The 18,082-nt window shown below is 41.5% G+C and overlaps 1 protein-coding gene across 1 annotated transcript in view; it reads left to right on the top strand.

Annotated features, from left to right (window-relative positions):
- The window catches only part of TFEC (transcription factor EC), a 327,154-nt gene that overhangs the window by 295,918 nt on the left and 13,154 nt on the right, over positions 1–18,082 (top strand). The window contains exon 7 of the mRNA XM_086938225.1: positions 8,787–8,934. Within this exon, the coding sequence (XP_086794351.1) occupies positions 8,787–8,934 (148 nt within the window). The remainder of the gene's footprint in view (positions 1–8,786; positions 8,935–18,082) is intronic.

Genomic DNA, 18,082 nt, shown 5'->3' with positions numbered 1-18,082 from the left:
CATGTTGATTGTGGTTTGGTCACGTGTGCATCCCCACAGTTGTGCATTGTGCTGTGGAGGCATTGGGATGTGTTGTGTGTTGACTTGGCACTTACCAACAAGCAGTCCCGTTTCATATGTGCCATCCTGGAAGCACTGGTTTATGATGGACTGATGGAAGATGAAGGAATCATGCACACTGCCTGGGTAGTTGGCGACAACATTGGTGAAAAGTCTTCAGTGGTCCACTATTGCCTGCACATTGATGGAATGCGTGTGCTTTCTGTTGCGGTAGTGGTGTGCAGTATCTGCAGGGGGCACAAATGTGACATGTGTGCTGTCTATTGCCCCCAACACGGCCGGGAATCCGGCTAAGCCTTACTTTGTCTCCAGCTGTTCCTGAGCACTGTTGGGTAAATGAAGTTACTGGGGTATGAAGCTGAGGATGGCATCCAGGACAGGTGTGATGATTTTGTATAGGGCTGGCTGTGAGACCCCTCCAACTCTGGCAGTTGTTGGTTGGAAGGCACCAGAGGCCAACAGGTACAGCATAGCCAGCAGCTTTGTCTGCGGAGGGATGTTGGTTCTCTGCTGTGTTGGGACTGTCAGCCTGTGGGCGATGTGGGTCATGATGCGGTGAATAGTTGTCCTTTTGAGCCTGTAGTGGGCAATGACTTACTCGTGCTTCAGGTCTGTGAGAGTGGTGCGTTTTTGGTAAGTCCGCTGTCTTACTCTGCACTGCCTCTGTGGTGGTCCGGTGGGGTGCGGGTGCGGGTCCGGGGGTGGTGGCAATCCCGGGGGTGGTGGCCGTGGGTGTTGTGGCCCTGTTGGGGCTCCGAGCTGCATGAAGAGTAGCTCCATGGGCCTGTTTTCAGTTCGCTTGGCAGATCTGTCACTTCGTTGTGAAAGTGATGTTGTTGTTTTTTTGTGTGTTTCTGCACGGGAACGCCTACTCTGCATCTCATTAGTGTTAGTTGGTGGTGTCCACCGTGGCGTTAGGTTTTGGGACTGTTATCGTGGGAATTCTGACGATGTCTGCTGTTAGCACCAGCTTGTGAATGGTGGGGTAAATTTATCATGATTTTGGCTGCGATAAAGTGCAGTTAATTCAGCGATAGCTCCTTCAGAATATGCCCCTTACACTTTGCATGTTGTCACGTTTATTTTGTTTGTCCCTGAACTTTAATAACTGCTAGTGACAAGCGGAATATGAATTTGGTAATAGCTAAGAAATAATAATGTGTTGATAACTACCTGTTGTTGTTTGATTTGGTCGAGTGAGGTTATGTGCATAAAATAATAGATTGATTTCTTAATTATATTCTACTAGAAGTCAAATGCATCGTAAGCAGGAAATAATATCAACATTTAAGATATTGATCTAATGAAGCAAAGTCAGTTCTATAACTTAGCTTCTCTAGATAGGATTTAAATGTTTTTCTTTCAAGTGCCTTAATTTTTTCTTTTATCAGTCACTTCTTGCCTAAAAGTTATGAAAGGGCGCCTTATTAAAAGACGTCCTGCTACAGTCTTCTGTAGCATTGCCAGTACTGAACTAGGGTTAATTTGCTACTAATGTTCTTGGTGATTGGAACAATTGTTTCATTGAATGTCAAATTGAATAGAGCTCTGTTTAAGACCGGAACTTGTGAAAGTTATTTAAATAACTGAATTATTCAATCAAATGTACACACAGAAGGGTCGTTATCATCAAGTGTTGTCCGCGGGGTGTTTTGCAGGCAACTTTCTAAAAATATTTTTAAAAATTCCATTAGATTATCTAGACAAAACTAAATTAAGGGAGACATAGCTCCTAAAATACGATTTGCACCTGTACATTGAAAACCGTCGAAGTAAAAATGGGAGTAGAAGAAATGTACAGTGCAACAAATCCGAAACAAGCTTTGGCAATGCCAGGATGTCTGGCTTATGAATGAAAGTACCTCTTCAATCACCATTGGGTTTAGGCACTCAATAGTTCATGACGCATGCACTCTGACAATCATTCTTGCACTCATGCATCCATTCATCTACTCACTAACACATTCTTTCATACACCCAATTACACAATCAAAAAAACACACATTTAAACTCAACAACATACGTAAAAAAAGCGCAGTAGATGAAAGAAAACATGCTGCTGCCTAAAAATAGTGAACATATGATTGCAATAACAAATTACATTAAAAATAGCAGCAGGTGTTTGTCTGTTATATCATTGTTCTAAACTTTTTACATGGCTGACATTTTTAGAACCAATATGTTTGACATCTCAATACGGTAAAACAACCATATGTCATGGACTCTACCATTCCATGATGGCCACCTGCTTTTCAGGCAGTGACCACACATATTTCTGCATATCGCAGAGGAACTGAGCGCCAAGTAAAAGGCCCATTAGCCCTCTCTGTGGAGTCGTTATATATTCTAAAAATGAAAATAGAACGAGAAGAAGGAAATACATGAAATAGGAACATGAGCCTGAAGGACTGGTCCACCAGCCCTGGCTAGGAGCGCATTCCTTTTTAAGCTAATCAGATAAATGCCGTCAGTTACAGGGCACGAGAGTCAATGCCTGAATTGGGTTGACCCACTGCGCCCTGTTGTATACTATCATGTATGGAAGCAGAGTGTAAATGACACCCATGCATGCCAGTGGTAGATGAGAGCTTACCCAATGACTGGGTACCTCTATGTGAATGCATATATAGTTATACATATATATATATATATATATATATATATATATATATATATATATATATATATATATATATATATATATATATATATATATATATATATATATATATATATATATATATATATATATATATATATACATATATATATATATATAGATGTTTTATGGCTTGTTTCATTACAAGATCCTGGCACAAAACTAAACTATCAGACTTTCCAAACGGGTTCTAGCAAGAATCTTTGCCAAAGGGGGTTAATCAGCATCAAACTCCTTGCCTTCCTAGGCAACATATAAGGCTCTTTTAACAAAATTTATGTTTGCAGGCTTTACCACAATGCAATACCAATCCACCTTAAACTTAAAGGTCTAATGGCATTAACATACGTTTCATTATACTGAAGTCAGACCTACTGCCTTTGTTGTAAATTTTCAAAAAAAGCATATCAAACCTACGGCATCGGAGGTTTTTCCAATGAACCAATCAGGCCTATAGCTTTCATCGGTGGCTTGTCTCCTCAACCACCTTGGACCTAATGTATTCTGCATCACCTTTCACAAAGTGAAGCTATCAGGTATACAGGGATACAATTAAAAATATGTACAAAATGACACACCAAAACAATCTTCTCTGAATCTCATATCTTTGGCAACTCATCAGTCTATATTGGCATATGTACTCATGTCGCACTCACAATGTCAAGGTATCGAATAGCAATAAATTGCCAAATCTTTTCTTTCTTCATATATTTCTTAGTTTCATGTCTGATGTGGACTTAGTGTTGGCAGCACATTAATCAAGTTCATTTTGTGGGGAAAAGGAAGTGATTTGAAAAGGAAGTTGTAAAAGTAGACACAACTAGGTAGTTAACAGGGTTCACTGACCTGCATGCGTAAGATAAGGCTGAGGAATTAGTTACAGTTAAAAGATGGAGGCAACATAAATTTTCCTTAGACCATTGACTTCTATAATAGGTCCCAGCAGGGAAAGTAGATCTCATTAGCGTCTATTTACCTCTTATCATGCAAACTTTAAATATTGTAGCCTAACCCTCTTAAGTGACGCATTCTAGTCTCATTTAAGTGGGCAGTAAAATATGCCCCCTTGAGGTAAGCAAGAGTTTTTTCATGATTCCAATGAAAGCAAGCAGGACTCCTGGCCAATCATCACTAATATGCTTCTTAAAGAGAAAACATGGGTCACAGGCTGCAGTGGCTAGGCTCAATGAATCATTTTCCCCTTCACAGAACACAGAGACAAATAAGCAATACGGCATGCTGATCACCTGTCTTAGGCACACATATACATTATGTACAGAGCGATGAACTCCTTTTGTGCATATGCAAGATTGGAACAGGCAGGAAAGATGCAGCACCTGTAATACTGGGTTTTTCTTCATTGGAATGCCATCAAATACCCTCCATCTGTACAATCAGTTTATAATGCTTTAAATGTGGGCTTTAGAATATCTCCCAGGAGGGCTTTATATGACTTGAGGTTGATGATCTAGAGGTAACGTCACATTAAAAGGTTGATTCATTATATTCATTATATTTGGATTTGATAACTGCCTGTGTTGCCTTCTACATTGCAAACAAACAATGATCGGACTAGAGAAGCAAAAAGGAGGAGAAACAGTCAGTCATATGCCGTATTCTTTAAGGAAACCTTAAATCATGTTTCTGTTAGAACTAGCATATATGGTCAGTGGTCCAGAAAGTGATGGGTATTTCAATGCAGTGCTAGACTGCTCAGTGGTGATTACGCAACATGCATCACACACAGCAAGTAGTTAGTGGTGATAGTCCCACAGATCTTTGGTTGATCTACAGGAAAACCAATGAGTTTGTTCTGATCCTCATCTTTGGTAATGGGAAGGTACAAGGGGGCTGTCGTTAAGGATGACGTGTATGCCACATTTGGAAGGGACATTTCTGGTCATCAACTTTGAGATGGGGTGGGTAACAGCATTGAAGAGCCGCAGTGGTACTTTTGGGAGGTATACAATTGTGGAAATTGATGACAATAACGTTAAAGCTGCTATAGTTTGCTTTCCTTGATCCATTAAAGAGTGAATATTTAGTATGGAACAATTGAGTGTTAAATTACCTTTGCATTGAAACCCGTTTTTTAAGGACACTATAACATTGCTGCACAAACAAAAATAGGGAGGAAGTCAAGATATCCAAGAGACAGGGCTTCCCTTTTGTTGAAATTAGGAATGCTGCTTTTAATCTGTGAGCAAACAGCAGGATTCATTACCTTCCTTGGTGTATGGTCATCGACCTCTGTCTCATAATCGTGTGCCTTACTCACTAAAAGGGTTCATCTAAAACAGCAATAGAATTTCACACATCGCCATTCTCTGATTACACTTTGATTACCACCCACTTGTATTAATTATTATCTATAGAAAGAGCAAAAATTAGAAATTGCAATGGACATGGCATCATTTTCAGTCATCAAACTCTTATCGCAGATAGAACAACAAATTAAAGATTTCAAGATGTTTAACATGGGCACAACACACATTTTAAATTAGTAGGAGATGTTTAACACACACGTACAGGGCCGTCTAGCCACATTTTCATAGGCAAATGGAATGAGCAATATAATAAGTTACATCTTTTTCTAATACAGTTAAGTACATCATAAAATAGTCTACATGGAAATCTGTGCTTTAATGAAGTGTTCCACGAATGAGGTATATATCTACTCAGAGAAATTAGTAGAGTGTGGATATGCAATTATGAACCAAGCAACCAAGATTTAAAAAAATAAACGCCCATGATGTTAAAGATAAACCACCCATGAAGCTGGAAAGCTCATCAAGATAGCAAATACATGAATAGAACAGGTATTTCTAAAGTGCATTCATCCGTGGGTTCCTTGGTACCGAATAACAGATGTTTATTGTTAGTAAACATAATGCTAATCACTTCATTGAACATGAAAGGAGGAAAGACTGAACAAACCCAACAGGATGTAAACCAGTGAACATCGAGGCAAGTAAGATATCTGTAGATGACACATCAGCCCATTGAGCTCTGAAGTACACAGGGATCAATACATCTGTCCCTCCAAAGAATAAGATAGTTTTGAATTTTACCTTCTTTTAAAATAATTATATATGCACAAAATGCTGCTTTTGAATAAGCATTGACATTCTATGGCAGACGAATCAAATTGAGTAAATGAAAAAGTGTTAGACTGCCGATGTTTGTAAAATGCTGCATACCTACATCACTCCAGTATTTAGAACAGTTAGTCACTCATTTTGAATGGTGCAACCTAATTTAGAGATGCTAAAAGGCCTAAAATGTGCTTCAATAACACGCCGTGGCTGTCACTCACACTGTAGAAGATGCCATGTGGCCTCATTTATGAGGCCGTGCGTCACTTTTACGCCGCCGGTGCGTCACTTTTAGTGACGCATCGGCGGCGTAAAACATGCCTCCTGTTGCGCACTATTTACAAAGTGATGCATCTAAGCAGATGCGTCACTTTGTAAACCCCTGCGCTACATTATACCTGCGTCAGGTAAAATGTATGCAGAGGGGGCGTTCCCCCGCAAAAATCCTCGTAATAGTGACGCAGTGAAATCTATGAGATTTCACTGCGTCACTTTTAGGACGCGTAAAACTGACACAAGCCCTTTCACATGGGGCTTTCCCCATGTGAAAGGACGCATTGCTGGAGTTGCGTCACTTTTGTGACATACTCCAGCAATGCGTCACTTTTGCGCATACAGATACGTCAGAAATATTGACGTATCTGTAATTCCTTGCGCAATGATGCGTCATATTGTAAATATGACGCATCATTGGGGTCGCAAGGAGGTCGCAATGAAAAGTGACGCATCGCTGTTTTCTCGCAGCGATGCGTCACTTTTCATAAATGAGGCCCCTGGAATCTACTATCCCTAGACTGGGGAGTCCTGCATGCACCACCAAACAAACCCCTCACCAAACTCTCTCGGCAGAAAACGTTTCTAAATGATCTCCCACTAAACTATAACTTCCCTTTAACTATCAGTCTTTGACTTATCAAATCATTTTAAATGTGTCAAAAATACCTTGGAAATGCATCCCTTCTGTTCCTGCTCAAAAGGCTTCTTTATCATTTAATGCATTAGCCTTAATCACTTTTGGAATTGTCTCCCACCTTTTTTTCTGACTACATTTTACCCTGTTAACCGACAGTGGCAACTTGCTATTATATGATCTTTAAAACAGCGTTTAGAATGTTAGGAAGTCACAGTGATTCATTACTCTCTATATAAAAGCATTATAAAAATAAATAAATGCTCAAAAATGGTGTGTTTCTCAGGTCTTGGATACAGAAAACAAGTATCAAGCAAATTAGCAGATGCTCGGCGTTTTCATTTGATTTCAAGGCAGAGACAATGACGAGAAGATGAAATGCGGTGAAGCAGAATCCAGGCTTCAATAAATCACATTATTCCTCCCCATCAAGAGAGATGTAGTTACACTTTTCTTCTGTAGAATCTTTTGTGCTACAGTAAGCAAAAGTTTAAATGTGAAAACACTTCAATAAAACGGTAATTTTCTTAAGCAATAACACAGAGCTCTCCCTAGTCAACCTCATGAGTGTCAGAGTTATCAGATACTAGGGAGGGCTACGATCCTTTCCGGGGCTGTCGAGTGTGATACATGGGATGTGCCCAGGTGCCGTATATGGACCAAAACAAAAGTCGGGGAATTACAAAACTGACAGTTTGCACAATTAATGTCACATTTATCTTCACGCCGTCCTTGAGCCGTATCATTATGAGCATTTGAGAGCAATAATCGGTAGTAGTGGTTTTAGTTATCGCACATCGTTTGAGCCTATATACATTTATTGTGGGTGAATTATGATAAATATAGGGAAAAAACATTCTGGTGATGCTATTTGTTTACGCGCCCTACTACCAAAGGTGGCCAATGACAGACTGGAAAAGGTCCCGTAAATTGAATCATGTAATTTAACAATCCAATCACTCAAAACGGCATGATATCACAAAATACACTGTCCGAACCATAAGATCTTGATCCACAAAGAACATTAAGTTGTATTTCATCTGTATCAGAAGACTATCTGTTTGATTATATCTTATAATAAACAGGAACAGTGCTCTCTACAAGTCCTTAGTGTTTGGATGGTGTATTTCATGATATCATACCGTCTTGCTTTGGTTTGTTAAATTACATTATGAACATTTGAGACTGATATTGGCACATTCAATAATTGCCATCGACAAGGATAGCCAGTGTATACAGTATGATGTCATAGGGTCTGGACGACAGGCTTTAATCCTATTCTTTAACGCTCACCAGCAACAGGCAGTTATTTATCACACAGGATCTAACAATTAAACAGATTGAGTTTGTATGATTTAACAGCTCCAAGATTTATGCTATTCTCATAGTTGAACCAATACTTTACTTCCTGTTATTGGACAAAACTCTTTTGATTGTGTGGTCTCTGGTTGCGTTCAGTGTTTACCACTGCAGCATTTGTAGCACGTTTTCCCTGGCGTTCCCACCTATGTACCCTTTTTTTACGGTTCGTCTTAAGGCAAACGTCTAAAGTAAAACTTAATAGGTAAGTGCTACGTGCAGGCGACCAACTATTAGCATACCTATTTTATTTCAACAACCTTGCAGTATAAAAGAAAATGTTGAGAATCGTATTTCAAAGGAACTTCACACAATTAAGCTAAAGCTCTTAGAAAAGTAACTTCTCTGGTTCATTAATGTAGAAATATGGAGCATAGATTCTAATCTGGGAGTTAATAATAAAAGCAATTTTTACTAAAAATAAAAAAAAACTGCAATGATAGAATCATGCTTCGGCTCTGAGCTTCCCACAAAAAGTCACTTTATTACTTTCTTTTGACACTTATTTCCATTCCGGGATTAATTTTACTCTATAAGGGCTTCTTAACTATTCTATTACATTTTCTATTCCGAAGCAATAATATCTAAGAGTGAATAATAGCCATATTAATCATTATTTCAGTTTAATGTACCTGATTGTGTAAGCTCTCTAGAATTTTGCTGATATCCAAAATCATGAAAATATTATCTCTTCATGTTTCAGTGATATGAGATGGAACAAAGGAACGATTTTGAAAGCATCTGTCGAGTACATCAAGTGGCTACAAAAAGAACAACAGCGGGCCCGAGAGTTGGAGCACAGACAAAAGAAATTAGAGCAGGCGAACAGACGGCTCCTGCTTCGAATTCAGGTTGGTCATGAAGTCTTTTTGTCAGATTAAAACGATTTATCCATTGTAACAATCAAATAAATATCTTCTTTTCTTTTCTAAACTTCATCTGTGTGCACTTGCTTGATTATTTTGCAAGGCAGTGGCTCATGGCCCTTTGAAGAATGTTATGACACCCGAGGATATTAACTACACAAACGTGTTTCTACCTGGACCTAGCAGGCTGAAATACACATTTTAAGACATGTATTCAAACGAGGAAGTCTTGAGTTTTAATAGTATTAACGATATTGAAACACCCATCCGCCAAATGTACCCTTTTCAATTGGGGATGGTACTCCGAGTCAGGTTCACGTCTGTTAATAGCTTACCCAGAGCAAATATTGTTCAGGATTCACTCAAGTCTTTCTGAAATCTGTCATTTTGCTTTACTTTTATCAGTATTTGGAATTCATGAATGAAGAGGTATTTGCAGGTTATGTGGAACTGTGGCCCTGTTTATGGTCATCACAGAGAGAGGTGTGAAATTGATCGAATCCAATATTTCTCCGACAACGCAAGGATCGATGGGGCATATTATCAAGGGAGTTTATCTCCGCTTTTTTGGCTTTAAAAGCCAAGAAATCGGAGATAAAATTATCTCCCTATTACCTAGCTGTCGCTAACACCAGTTAGCGACAGCTAGTAGGAGACAGCGACCCTCTTGGGCCCCACTTTGCATGTCAGTGATATTTATCACTAATGATATGCAAAGTGGGCGTGCCAAGATGTTAGCGACTGGAAACAGTCGCTAACTTCGCTATCTCCTATTACCAAATTTTGGAGATATTCGCGCTAAGCGCGAATATCTCCAAAAGCTAACACCTGCCCTGAGCAGTTCTTAGCCATGTTATCCAATGGTAGGTGGATAACATGTCTAAGAGCATTAGCTCGGGAATGCATGAATATCGCGGACTTTTAAGCGATATTCATGCATTGCGGCCGATTTTTATCGCATTTGCGATAAACCTTGGTAATACCAAGGTTTATTTGCGATAAAAATCACCGCAGCTCTGCGGTAAATTTTTGTCTCTAACCAAGCAATAGCGATAATTATCGCTATTGCTTGGTAATATGCCCCTGGATTCCTTGGGCGTGAATAAGTAGCATTCAATTATGATTACTGCCCTGGAGAGGGGACATAACTTGCATATTGTGATAATTACTACCACAAAAGCCTGCAAGCCTGCTCATTCATTGGGCATTTTTCCGGCGATAGGTTTTGGCAGGGCTTACATGCCAAAATTGATCAGGTGCTTACTACACACCCTTTGATTGAAGTATGTTCAGTAATCAGAGTAACTGCATGTATTGCAATTAATCGTCCAACCGTAATAGGAGACCATAGCGCCAACTCTTTTACCATCTAACACAACAATGTGCCGCAATTCAAAACCATTTTTAAAACCAGCTCCCATGCACGTGCAGAGAGAAATTGAGTGCTGGACTGAGTGAGATTGAATAGGAACGCAGGAATACCTTTGGCGGAGCCGGACTCCAATCTGGATTTTTACCTTACCAATCCTTAGAATCCATGGTCGACTGGATCTTTGTTGTCTGCTAGGAAGTGTAAAGGGAAGATTTTCAAATCATACCTTTTGACTAACTTGTTAATAGACAATCAAATAATTTTAAAAGGACCACTGACTACGGAGTGAAGTTCGAAAATGTATTACAAAACCAAAAATAACTGAACATACAAGCACCTCAGCAAGAGGTTCAAGAAATAAAATGGCACTAATACAAACATAATCCTATGCAAGAGTCTCAACTGACTCAAGATAAACATCAAAGTAAGTTCAAGAAGCATTAGGCAAACGATAATTGTTCCCACTTGAAGTCTTGACTGCATTTGCTTCAAAGGGAAAGAAAAAGATTAGTCTGTCCCTACACTAACTCTAAGATGACATCCCTACTTAACATTCCCCCCCAGGCAAGAGAAAAAAGTGTCAGCAGTGATAACTTCCTAAGAAGTACACTCACTTTCTGTAGGTAATTAGCATTAAACTACTGAGCTTGTTCTAAGATGCTCCTTCCTAACCCCTCTCCTGCCTGTCTTGCTCCAAGTCTACATTCTGCTCGCTGTCTCGAGATCTTCTCTAAAGTCTGCTCTCAGATTCTACTCTCCTTCCCATTTGCCCTAAAGACTGCTCTCCTTCCTCAGGGTACTGTCCCTAATACAAAAGCAATAAGCTGTATCCAACTCTTGAGTCGGAATGAAATACGTTCTAAGTCTATCCCCTGACTTGTAATAATCATGCGTATTCAAATGCTTATAAGCTGGTACTTCAGGAAGAACTGCATCATAATTCGAAAAGAAATACTCAAAATGGTTTCATCCGTAGAAAATGCTAAGCAGCAAACTACATGAAATACCACATGTCAATAGAAGATGATGACATCTGATACCCTCATCCACTGAAGCAGGAATTGCATACACACATAACAATCTTTCGCATTCATTGCATCAATATATTCATACAACAACTTTGCATACGTATTAAGCTTAAAGTCACCTTTAGACTGATCTGCGTGTAACTTACGACTCTCCTCTAGTAGCAAAGCTCTTTTGTCTCCTATTTTGACCTCTTTCCTGCTAGGAGTAGTAGGTGTAGGTGTTCTCTCTACCTCCACTGCCTGCTCATGTGGTGCTAAATACAAAACTACAACTACTAGAACAATGAAGAGTATCACTCCTCCTATAAGTGTGCCTACCATGCACCTAGCCCTATGATTTGGTTTTCCAGCCTCCATGGTCTCAGGACGGATTGCAATTCTTGTTCAGCAGCAACGCTCAAGAACCACTCCTCCTCCTCCAGTTGCTTGAACCATCTTGAACCACATCTCGGAAAGCTGGAAGTAACCTTTTTATTTCAGGTTCTTATTTACAGCAAGCAAGAGACAACCTTAACCCTTCTCCATTCTCTGTGGAAAACCCCTACATTTCTTCTTCTTCCACTCAGACCTAGGTTATCTAATTCATCTCATTTACAACAAAGTCTCTTTAATCTAAAATAAGATTTGCTCCAACGGCTTCTAGAACATGCTGCAAACGTTCAAGATGAAGAAGAATAGATTCATGAGATGGTATTTCAGTTCCAAAGGTAGGAAATGTCAGTCTATTCAATATCAAGTTTCAAATTTTGCTTAGTATCGGAGGATTTGGGACTGTGAGAGTTAGCACTACTTCAATTTCCAGTCCTGGCACCAACAACACCACGTCCAGTTTCACATTAGGACTATTACTGATCACTGTCACTGCTCTCACTCTTCCAGATCTCAGTAATCATGGCATCAGTCACAACGGATGTATGACGTTACCATGCATACTATTACCACGCATACCATTACAATGCGGTATTTACAACGCATACCGTTACAACGCATAGCGCTTTGAGGTGCTGGATAGTGGTAAGTATAATTTTATATTCCAACTCCAGTCCCCGTGGACACTAGGGAAGGTGTTGGATATAAAATTAAACTTATTCCCTATCCTAGAGCGCCCCCCAGCGCAATGCGTTGTAATGGTATGCGTGGTAATGCCTGCGTTGTAAGTGTAGTGATTGGTAAAAAATGCGTGGTAAACGTTGTATACCGTCACAACGTGTGTCCACTCTGGAGTCACGTACTTTCGGCAAGGCACACTCGTTCGTCTTGATCTCCTCAGACCTCTGCCCTTCTTCACCCTCGTCCGACTCAGATTCCTCAGACACCGGAGCAAGATCCCTCTCGGAGACCAATCTCAAGTTCAGTCGCCTCTGTCTCTCCGGCCACTGCTCTTCTGCCCCGCTGGTTCTCCTGTTTTCTCTTTGCTCACCCTGATCACAACTTTTCTCAGCTGAGTCTGCCTCTGGGTCACCTTCACAGTCACTTCCCCTTTCCGAGGCAGTTTGAGTGTCGCTGTCGTCGTGACCCTCCTCAGCTCGGTCTAGTGAGCAACCAGCTTCGTCAGTCACTTTCACAGCTTGGCTTGTCCCCTCCTGTGGCCCTGCCACTTCAGCCAGATTTTCATTTGGGAGAGGAGCTGTTTCTTCAAATGGTGCTGAAACTTGACGGGTGTAAGAAGCATGCACCCAATTCGGCAATCTTCCACACTTCACTGTAGTGTTCGTCACCAAGATTACTTGGTAAGGACCTCTCTAACGAACATCCAAACAGCTCTTTCTCACGTGCTTCCGGACCAGCACGCAGTCCCCCGGAACCATAGCAGCCTGCACCTGATGGGACACAGAACGGATGACATCAGCAAGTCCCTTGCAATAATAAAGGATCAGATCATCAGTGATGCTTATCAAAGCTGTCGATGGAACTGCTGGTAATCTCATAGCCCTCCCCATCAGCACTTCATGAAGTGAAAGACCTGTTCTCCTGTCTGGGGTACTGCGCATACTGATCCAACACCAAAGGTAAAGCATCAGGCCATTTCAGAGACGTGGGTGAACACACTTTTGCCATTCAAGCTTTCAAAGTCCCATTAATCTGTTCCACTATTCTAGAAGCCTCTGGACGATAACTACAACGGAATCTCTGATCAACATTCAGTGCTGTAGAAAGCATCTTCATGATTTCGCTATGGAAGTGTGTTCCTCTGTCTGATTCCAAAGAGGTCAGAATCCCAAATCTAGGAATGAGTTCCCTCAACAACAGCTTAGTCACTGTAAGTGTATTGCACCTACGTGTCAGGTAAGCCTCCACCCACCTTGAGAACACACACACCACTACCAAGATGTACCTAAGCCTGTTGCACCTAGGCATCTCAATAAAGTCCAACTGCATCCTGTTGAAAGGTCCCCTGGACCTCCCAATGTGACTCATCTTAACCACAGTCTTCTTTCCGGCATTCATTTGTTGACCTGTAACACACCTCTGACGCACAGCTTCCGCCACTGCACGAAATCCCGGATTGTACCATGTTCGTCTGAACACTCGCACCATGGCATCTCTTCCCAAATGCACTGCACCATGAATCTGCCTTGCCATCGGGCTCAACAACTCATCCAGCAACACCGCTCTCCCACCACTTGAGACCCAAATGTCCACATCCCTTTTGACACAGATTAAATTGATCCACACATTCTTCTCTTGGTCAAAAACCTGTTCCTGCAGGCACTTGAGCTCATCCCAAGTATCTGCCATGGCCAATATCATGTTGAACTCGGTTCTTTCTTGGCTCTCTTCCACATGAATTTCAGTGAATGAGCAACCCTGTTTGGAACAGAAACGTGAAACTTCGTCCGCATAGCGATTCCCAAGTGACACAAAATCTGTCCCCTCTCCATGAGCTGTGCACTTAAGAACTGCATTTTGCCTTGGGACACTGCGAGGCCTCTTGGAGCAACCTCACAAACTCCCCATTTCAGATGGGCGATCCAGATGATGTCATGTAACCTCTCTGGGACCATAACAGTCCAAAGTCATGAACCACACCAAACCTGTACTGACTGTCTGTGTAAATGCTAATTCGAATTTGGTCTGCTGCCAAGCAAGCACGAGTGAAAGCAATGATCTCAGCCACTTGAGAAGAGTATACTCCTTCCAGGCACGCAGCTTCAACTACTCCCGTAATGGTACGTACAGCAAATGCTGCTCTCAACTGACCAACACTGTCTCTTAAGCATGAACCATTGACAAAGGAAATTGCATCAGGGTCAGGCAATGGTTCATCAACAATGTCAGGTCTCGGTTTGGTGCAAACTCAGTCACATCAAGACAATCATGGTCCGCACAATCTTCATCAAGTGTGTTTGGCAACAGCATCAATGTGGCAGGATCCAAAACAGAACACCTCCTAAGGGTCACATTCTCCGCCCCAAGTATAACCTGCTCGTAGCGTGTGAGCCTATTATTGGTCAGGTGCTGTGTCTTGCTCCTGGTCATCAATAATTCAACAGAATGTGGAACATAAACAATTAATTGGTGACCCATGACAATACTCTCACATCTTTCAATGCTGACACCCATTGCAGCAACGGAATTGAGACATCCGGGCAACTCTGAAGCTACTGGATCTAAAGTAGCTGAAAAGTAGGCAACTGGTCTACGGACACCTCCATCATCTTGGACTAGAACTGACAATGCACAACCTTCTCGTTCACAACAAAATAATGAAAAAGGTTTGTTGCAGTCAGGCATACCCAGTGCCGGAGCACGACTAAGGTCCTCTCGCAACTCCAAGAATGCCTTCATACAGTTATTGTCCCATGGTACCAGATCACTCACATCCTTGTGCATCAGTCTCTGCAAAGGCTTCGCCTTTAATGAGAAGTTGGCAATCCACTGACGACAGTAGCCAACCATCCCTAAGAACATCTTGACTTCTCTCTGTGTAGAAGGCACCATCATACACATAATTGCCTCTATCCTGTCTGGTGACACCTTCCTCTTGCCTTTTTCTATCCGGTGACCCAAATACTGCACCTCATTAAAGCAGTACAGTAGCTTATTTGGCAACACCTTATGTCCATTCTCTGCCAAATGGTTCAGTAAGGCGATGGTATCAATCCTGCATGCATCTTCCGGTTCTGACGCCACAAGGAGGTCGTATATTTACTGAATGAGAACAGAGTTCTGTGGCAGTGTTGCAAGGATCCTGCTCATACACAGAACTGTGCAAAGAGACCTAGGACATCAGTGAATTGTGGTGTACCAGAAACTCACCTCAGTACCTAGAAAAACCCCAACCAGCTAGCATCAGTGTCACATTAACTCTTCCTCCTATAGCAAAGTGTTCAATGATTAGACAACCTAGAACATGCGACTTAGGACAAACTAAGGAATGGTGGGAAGTGAGAACACTCTTTCTTTATACTCTCATACCAGTCCTCAACAGGAGTAAAGAAGAGACACGAGTAAGGTTAAGATATTTATTTTAACGACATAATGCAGTATCCTAGCCAAAATAAGCAGACATATGGTTAGAAATAATATGGTCAGCATTTTTACAATCCCATAAAACACAAAAGTAGAAATCATATTACAATGATTTTGAAAACAGGTCTTATAGCAGCTAGTTTTAATACCCTCCCTATATGAGAACGATGTATTATAAACTAAAGAAGGTCTCTTAGGCTTGTTTGGGGGACCCCATTACCTTTCCGCTCAGCAAGAGTAAATCACATCAGGATCAGCTAAAGCTCTCTGCATCCCTGGAAACGGAAAATCTTCCAAGTGTGTGTAATAATGGCAACGGTGCAATAATAAGGGCACCAGAATCTCAGTTGGCTCACAGCTGCCAAATTTTTGTGTCTAAAAAGCATTACTCGGTCATGTCGAACAACAGTTACCATGCAGACTAGGGGCACGATGTAAGTCTAGAGATGTCAAAAACAAACCTTTTCTCATGTGTAGACCTTCACGAAGCCTACCTTACAAAAACAGCCATATGCAGTGTTGTGTGCAAAAGCAGCAAGAGGTACAATGGCGTTCAAACTCCTAATAAGCCATGCTAACATAACATGTATGCAAAGCAGTCCTTAGGCCACACTACAGCAGTACAAGACTCTCAAGGTTATTTTTCAAGATTTGATTAAAGATTGATGGACTCTCTGTATACCCCTGAGTGATACGACACCATGTTGCATGGTTTTCCGGCTTGAAAGCAAAAAGAAATTGTCTCTTCTCATGCAGTTATATCGAGAAGAAAGCCTGACAAAGGTCAATCACAGTAAACCACTCCACTTGACATGGAATCTGAAACAGTATCACAGATGGATTCGGTACCACTGGACAACAGGGAACAACTATGTTGTTAACCCGGCGCACATCCTGCACAATCCTGAATTTTCCGCTCGATTTCTGCAACCCCATCATAAGCGAGTTACATGGACTGTCCATTACTTCCTTCAGAATTCCCTGCTTAATCATGGACTCATGCAAAACAAAAGAAGAGTGGCATATGCAAAGGTGTCTATGTAGAAACACAGAGGCAAAGACTGTGAAAAATGTCTATGGAAAGATACCCTCTTGTTGACACATTGGAAACCTTCAAGGGTTTTATGGGAAGCCCTCACTCACCAACCTGGTTGGTGACATGCTTCATCATCGGGCCCACCAGGAGAAGCCGAGTGCCTCCCTGGTGTGCTACAATGCCAGATTACTGTGGAGCTGGATTTCGTGACAGTGATGTGAAAAGTGATGTTAAAAATGTCTAATACACCAGGGAGGCACTCGGCTTCTCCTGGTGGGCCCGATGATGAAGCATGTCACCAACCAGGTTGGTGAGTGAGGGCTTCCCATAAAACCCTTGAAGGTTTCCAATGTGTCAACAAGAGGGTATCTTTCCGTAGTCCTTTTTCACAGTCTTTGCCTCTGTGTTTCTACATAGACACCTTTGCATATGACACTCTTCTTTTGTTTTGCATACATAACCCGTGGGACTAAGAGTGCCTCTTACCCTCTCTCTCTCCGACTGTTTCATGATAATCATGGACTCAATCACAGGTTTTATCCCTGCAACTGTCTCATACACTGAAATAACTACTTGTACAGCCAAGCAATTACTTTGCTGACTGTACGTCCACAGTTTGACTGTATGTCCACAGTCCTGTAATTGTCTACCTCAACTGGCAATTGTCTGTCCACGAAACGACCAGACAATCACCTCAACTGATAGGTTACAAACACTCAGCAACCCACGACCAGCGTCAGTTACTCACGCACTCACACATTCGTTCCCCCTATTTCGGTACAGCGTGCAATCAATGGCACCTCACGATTCCCTTAACAATGGTTGACAATTACTCTGGGTGTCTACTACACCCAACTGCTTAAGCTACTCCTTGAGCCTAAGACTTTCCCGGGCTGCGCACGCTCACAGCCTGATCTCCTTTCATACAAAAGGCACTCCAACTCCGCAAGACATCACAACACAAACACCACAATCTAACAACATATAACCCCATACTCACTCTGCCATGAACTGCTGCTTTCGTCGCACCATCACTCTCTGTCGGTCTCCATGAAACGCCGTCTTCCGTCGATAATCCACTGGGCAATCATCTCCTAATTCTGTGGGATTTGGAGAATTTCTTATCCAAATATAGATCTCCCCTCACTCTAGAGACAACCATCCTCATTTGCTACCAACTGGGGGAGCCGGATTCCAATCTGGATTTTTTCCTTACCAATCCTT

This window comes from Lissotriton vulgaris, chromosome 1_1, assembly GCF_964263255.1.
Source record: "Lissotriton vulgaris chromosome 1_1, aLisVul1.2, whole genome shotgun sequence".
In the NCBI taxonomy this organism is placed as follows: domain Eukaryota; kingdom Metazoa; phylum Chordata; class Amphibia; order Caudata; family Salamandridae; genus Lissotriton; species Lissotriton vulgaris.
This window is presented reverse-complemented; position numbering and strand designations above follow the sequence as displayed.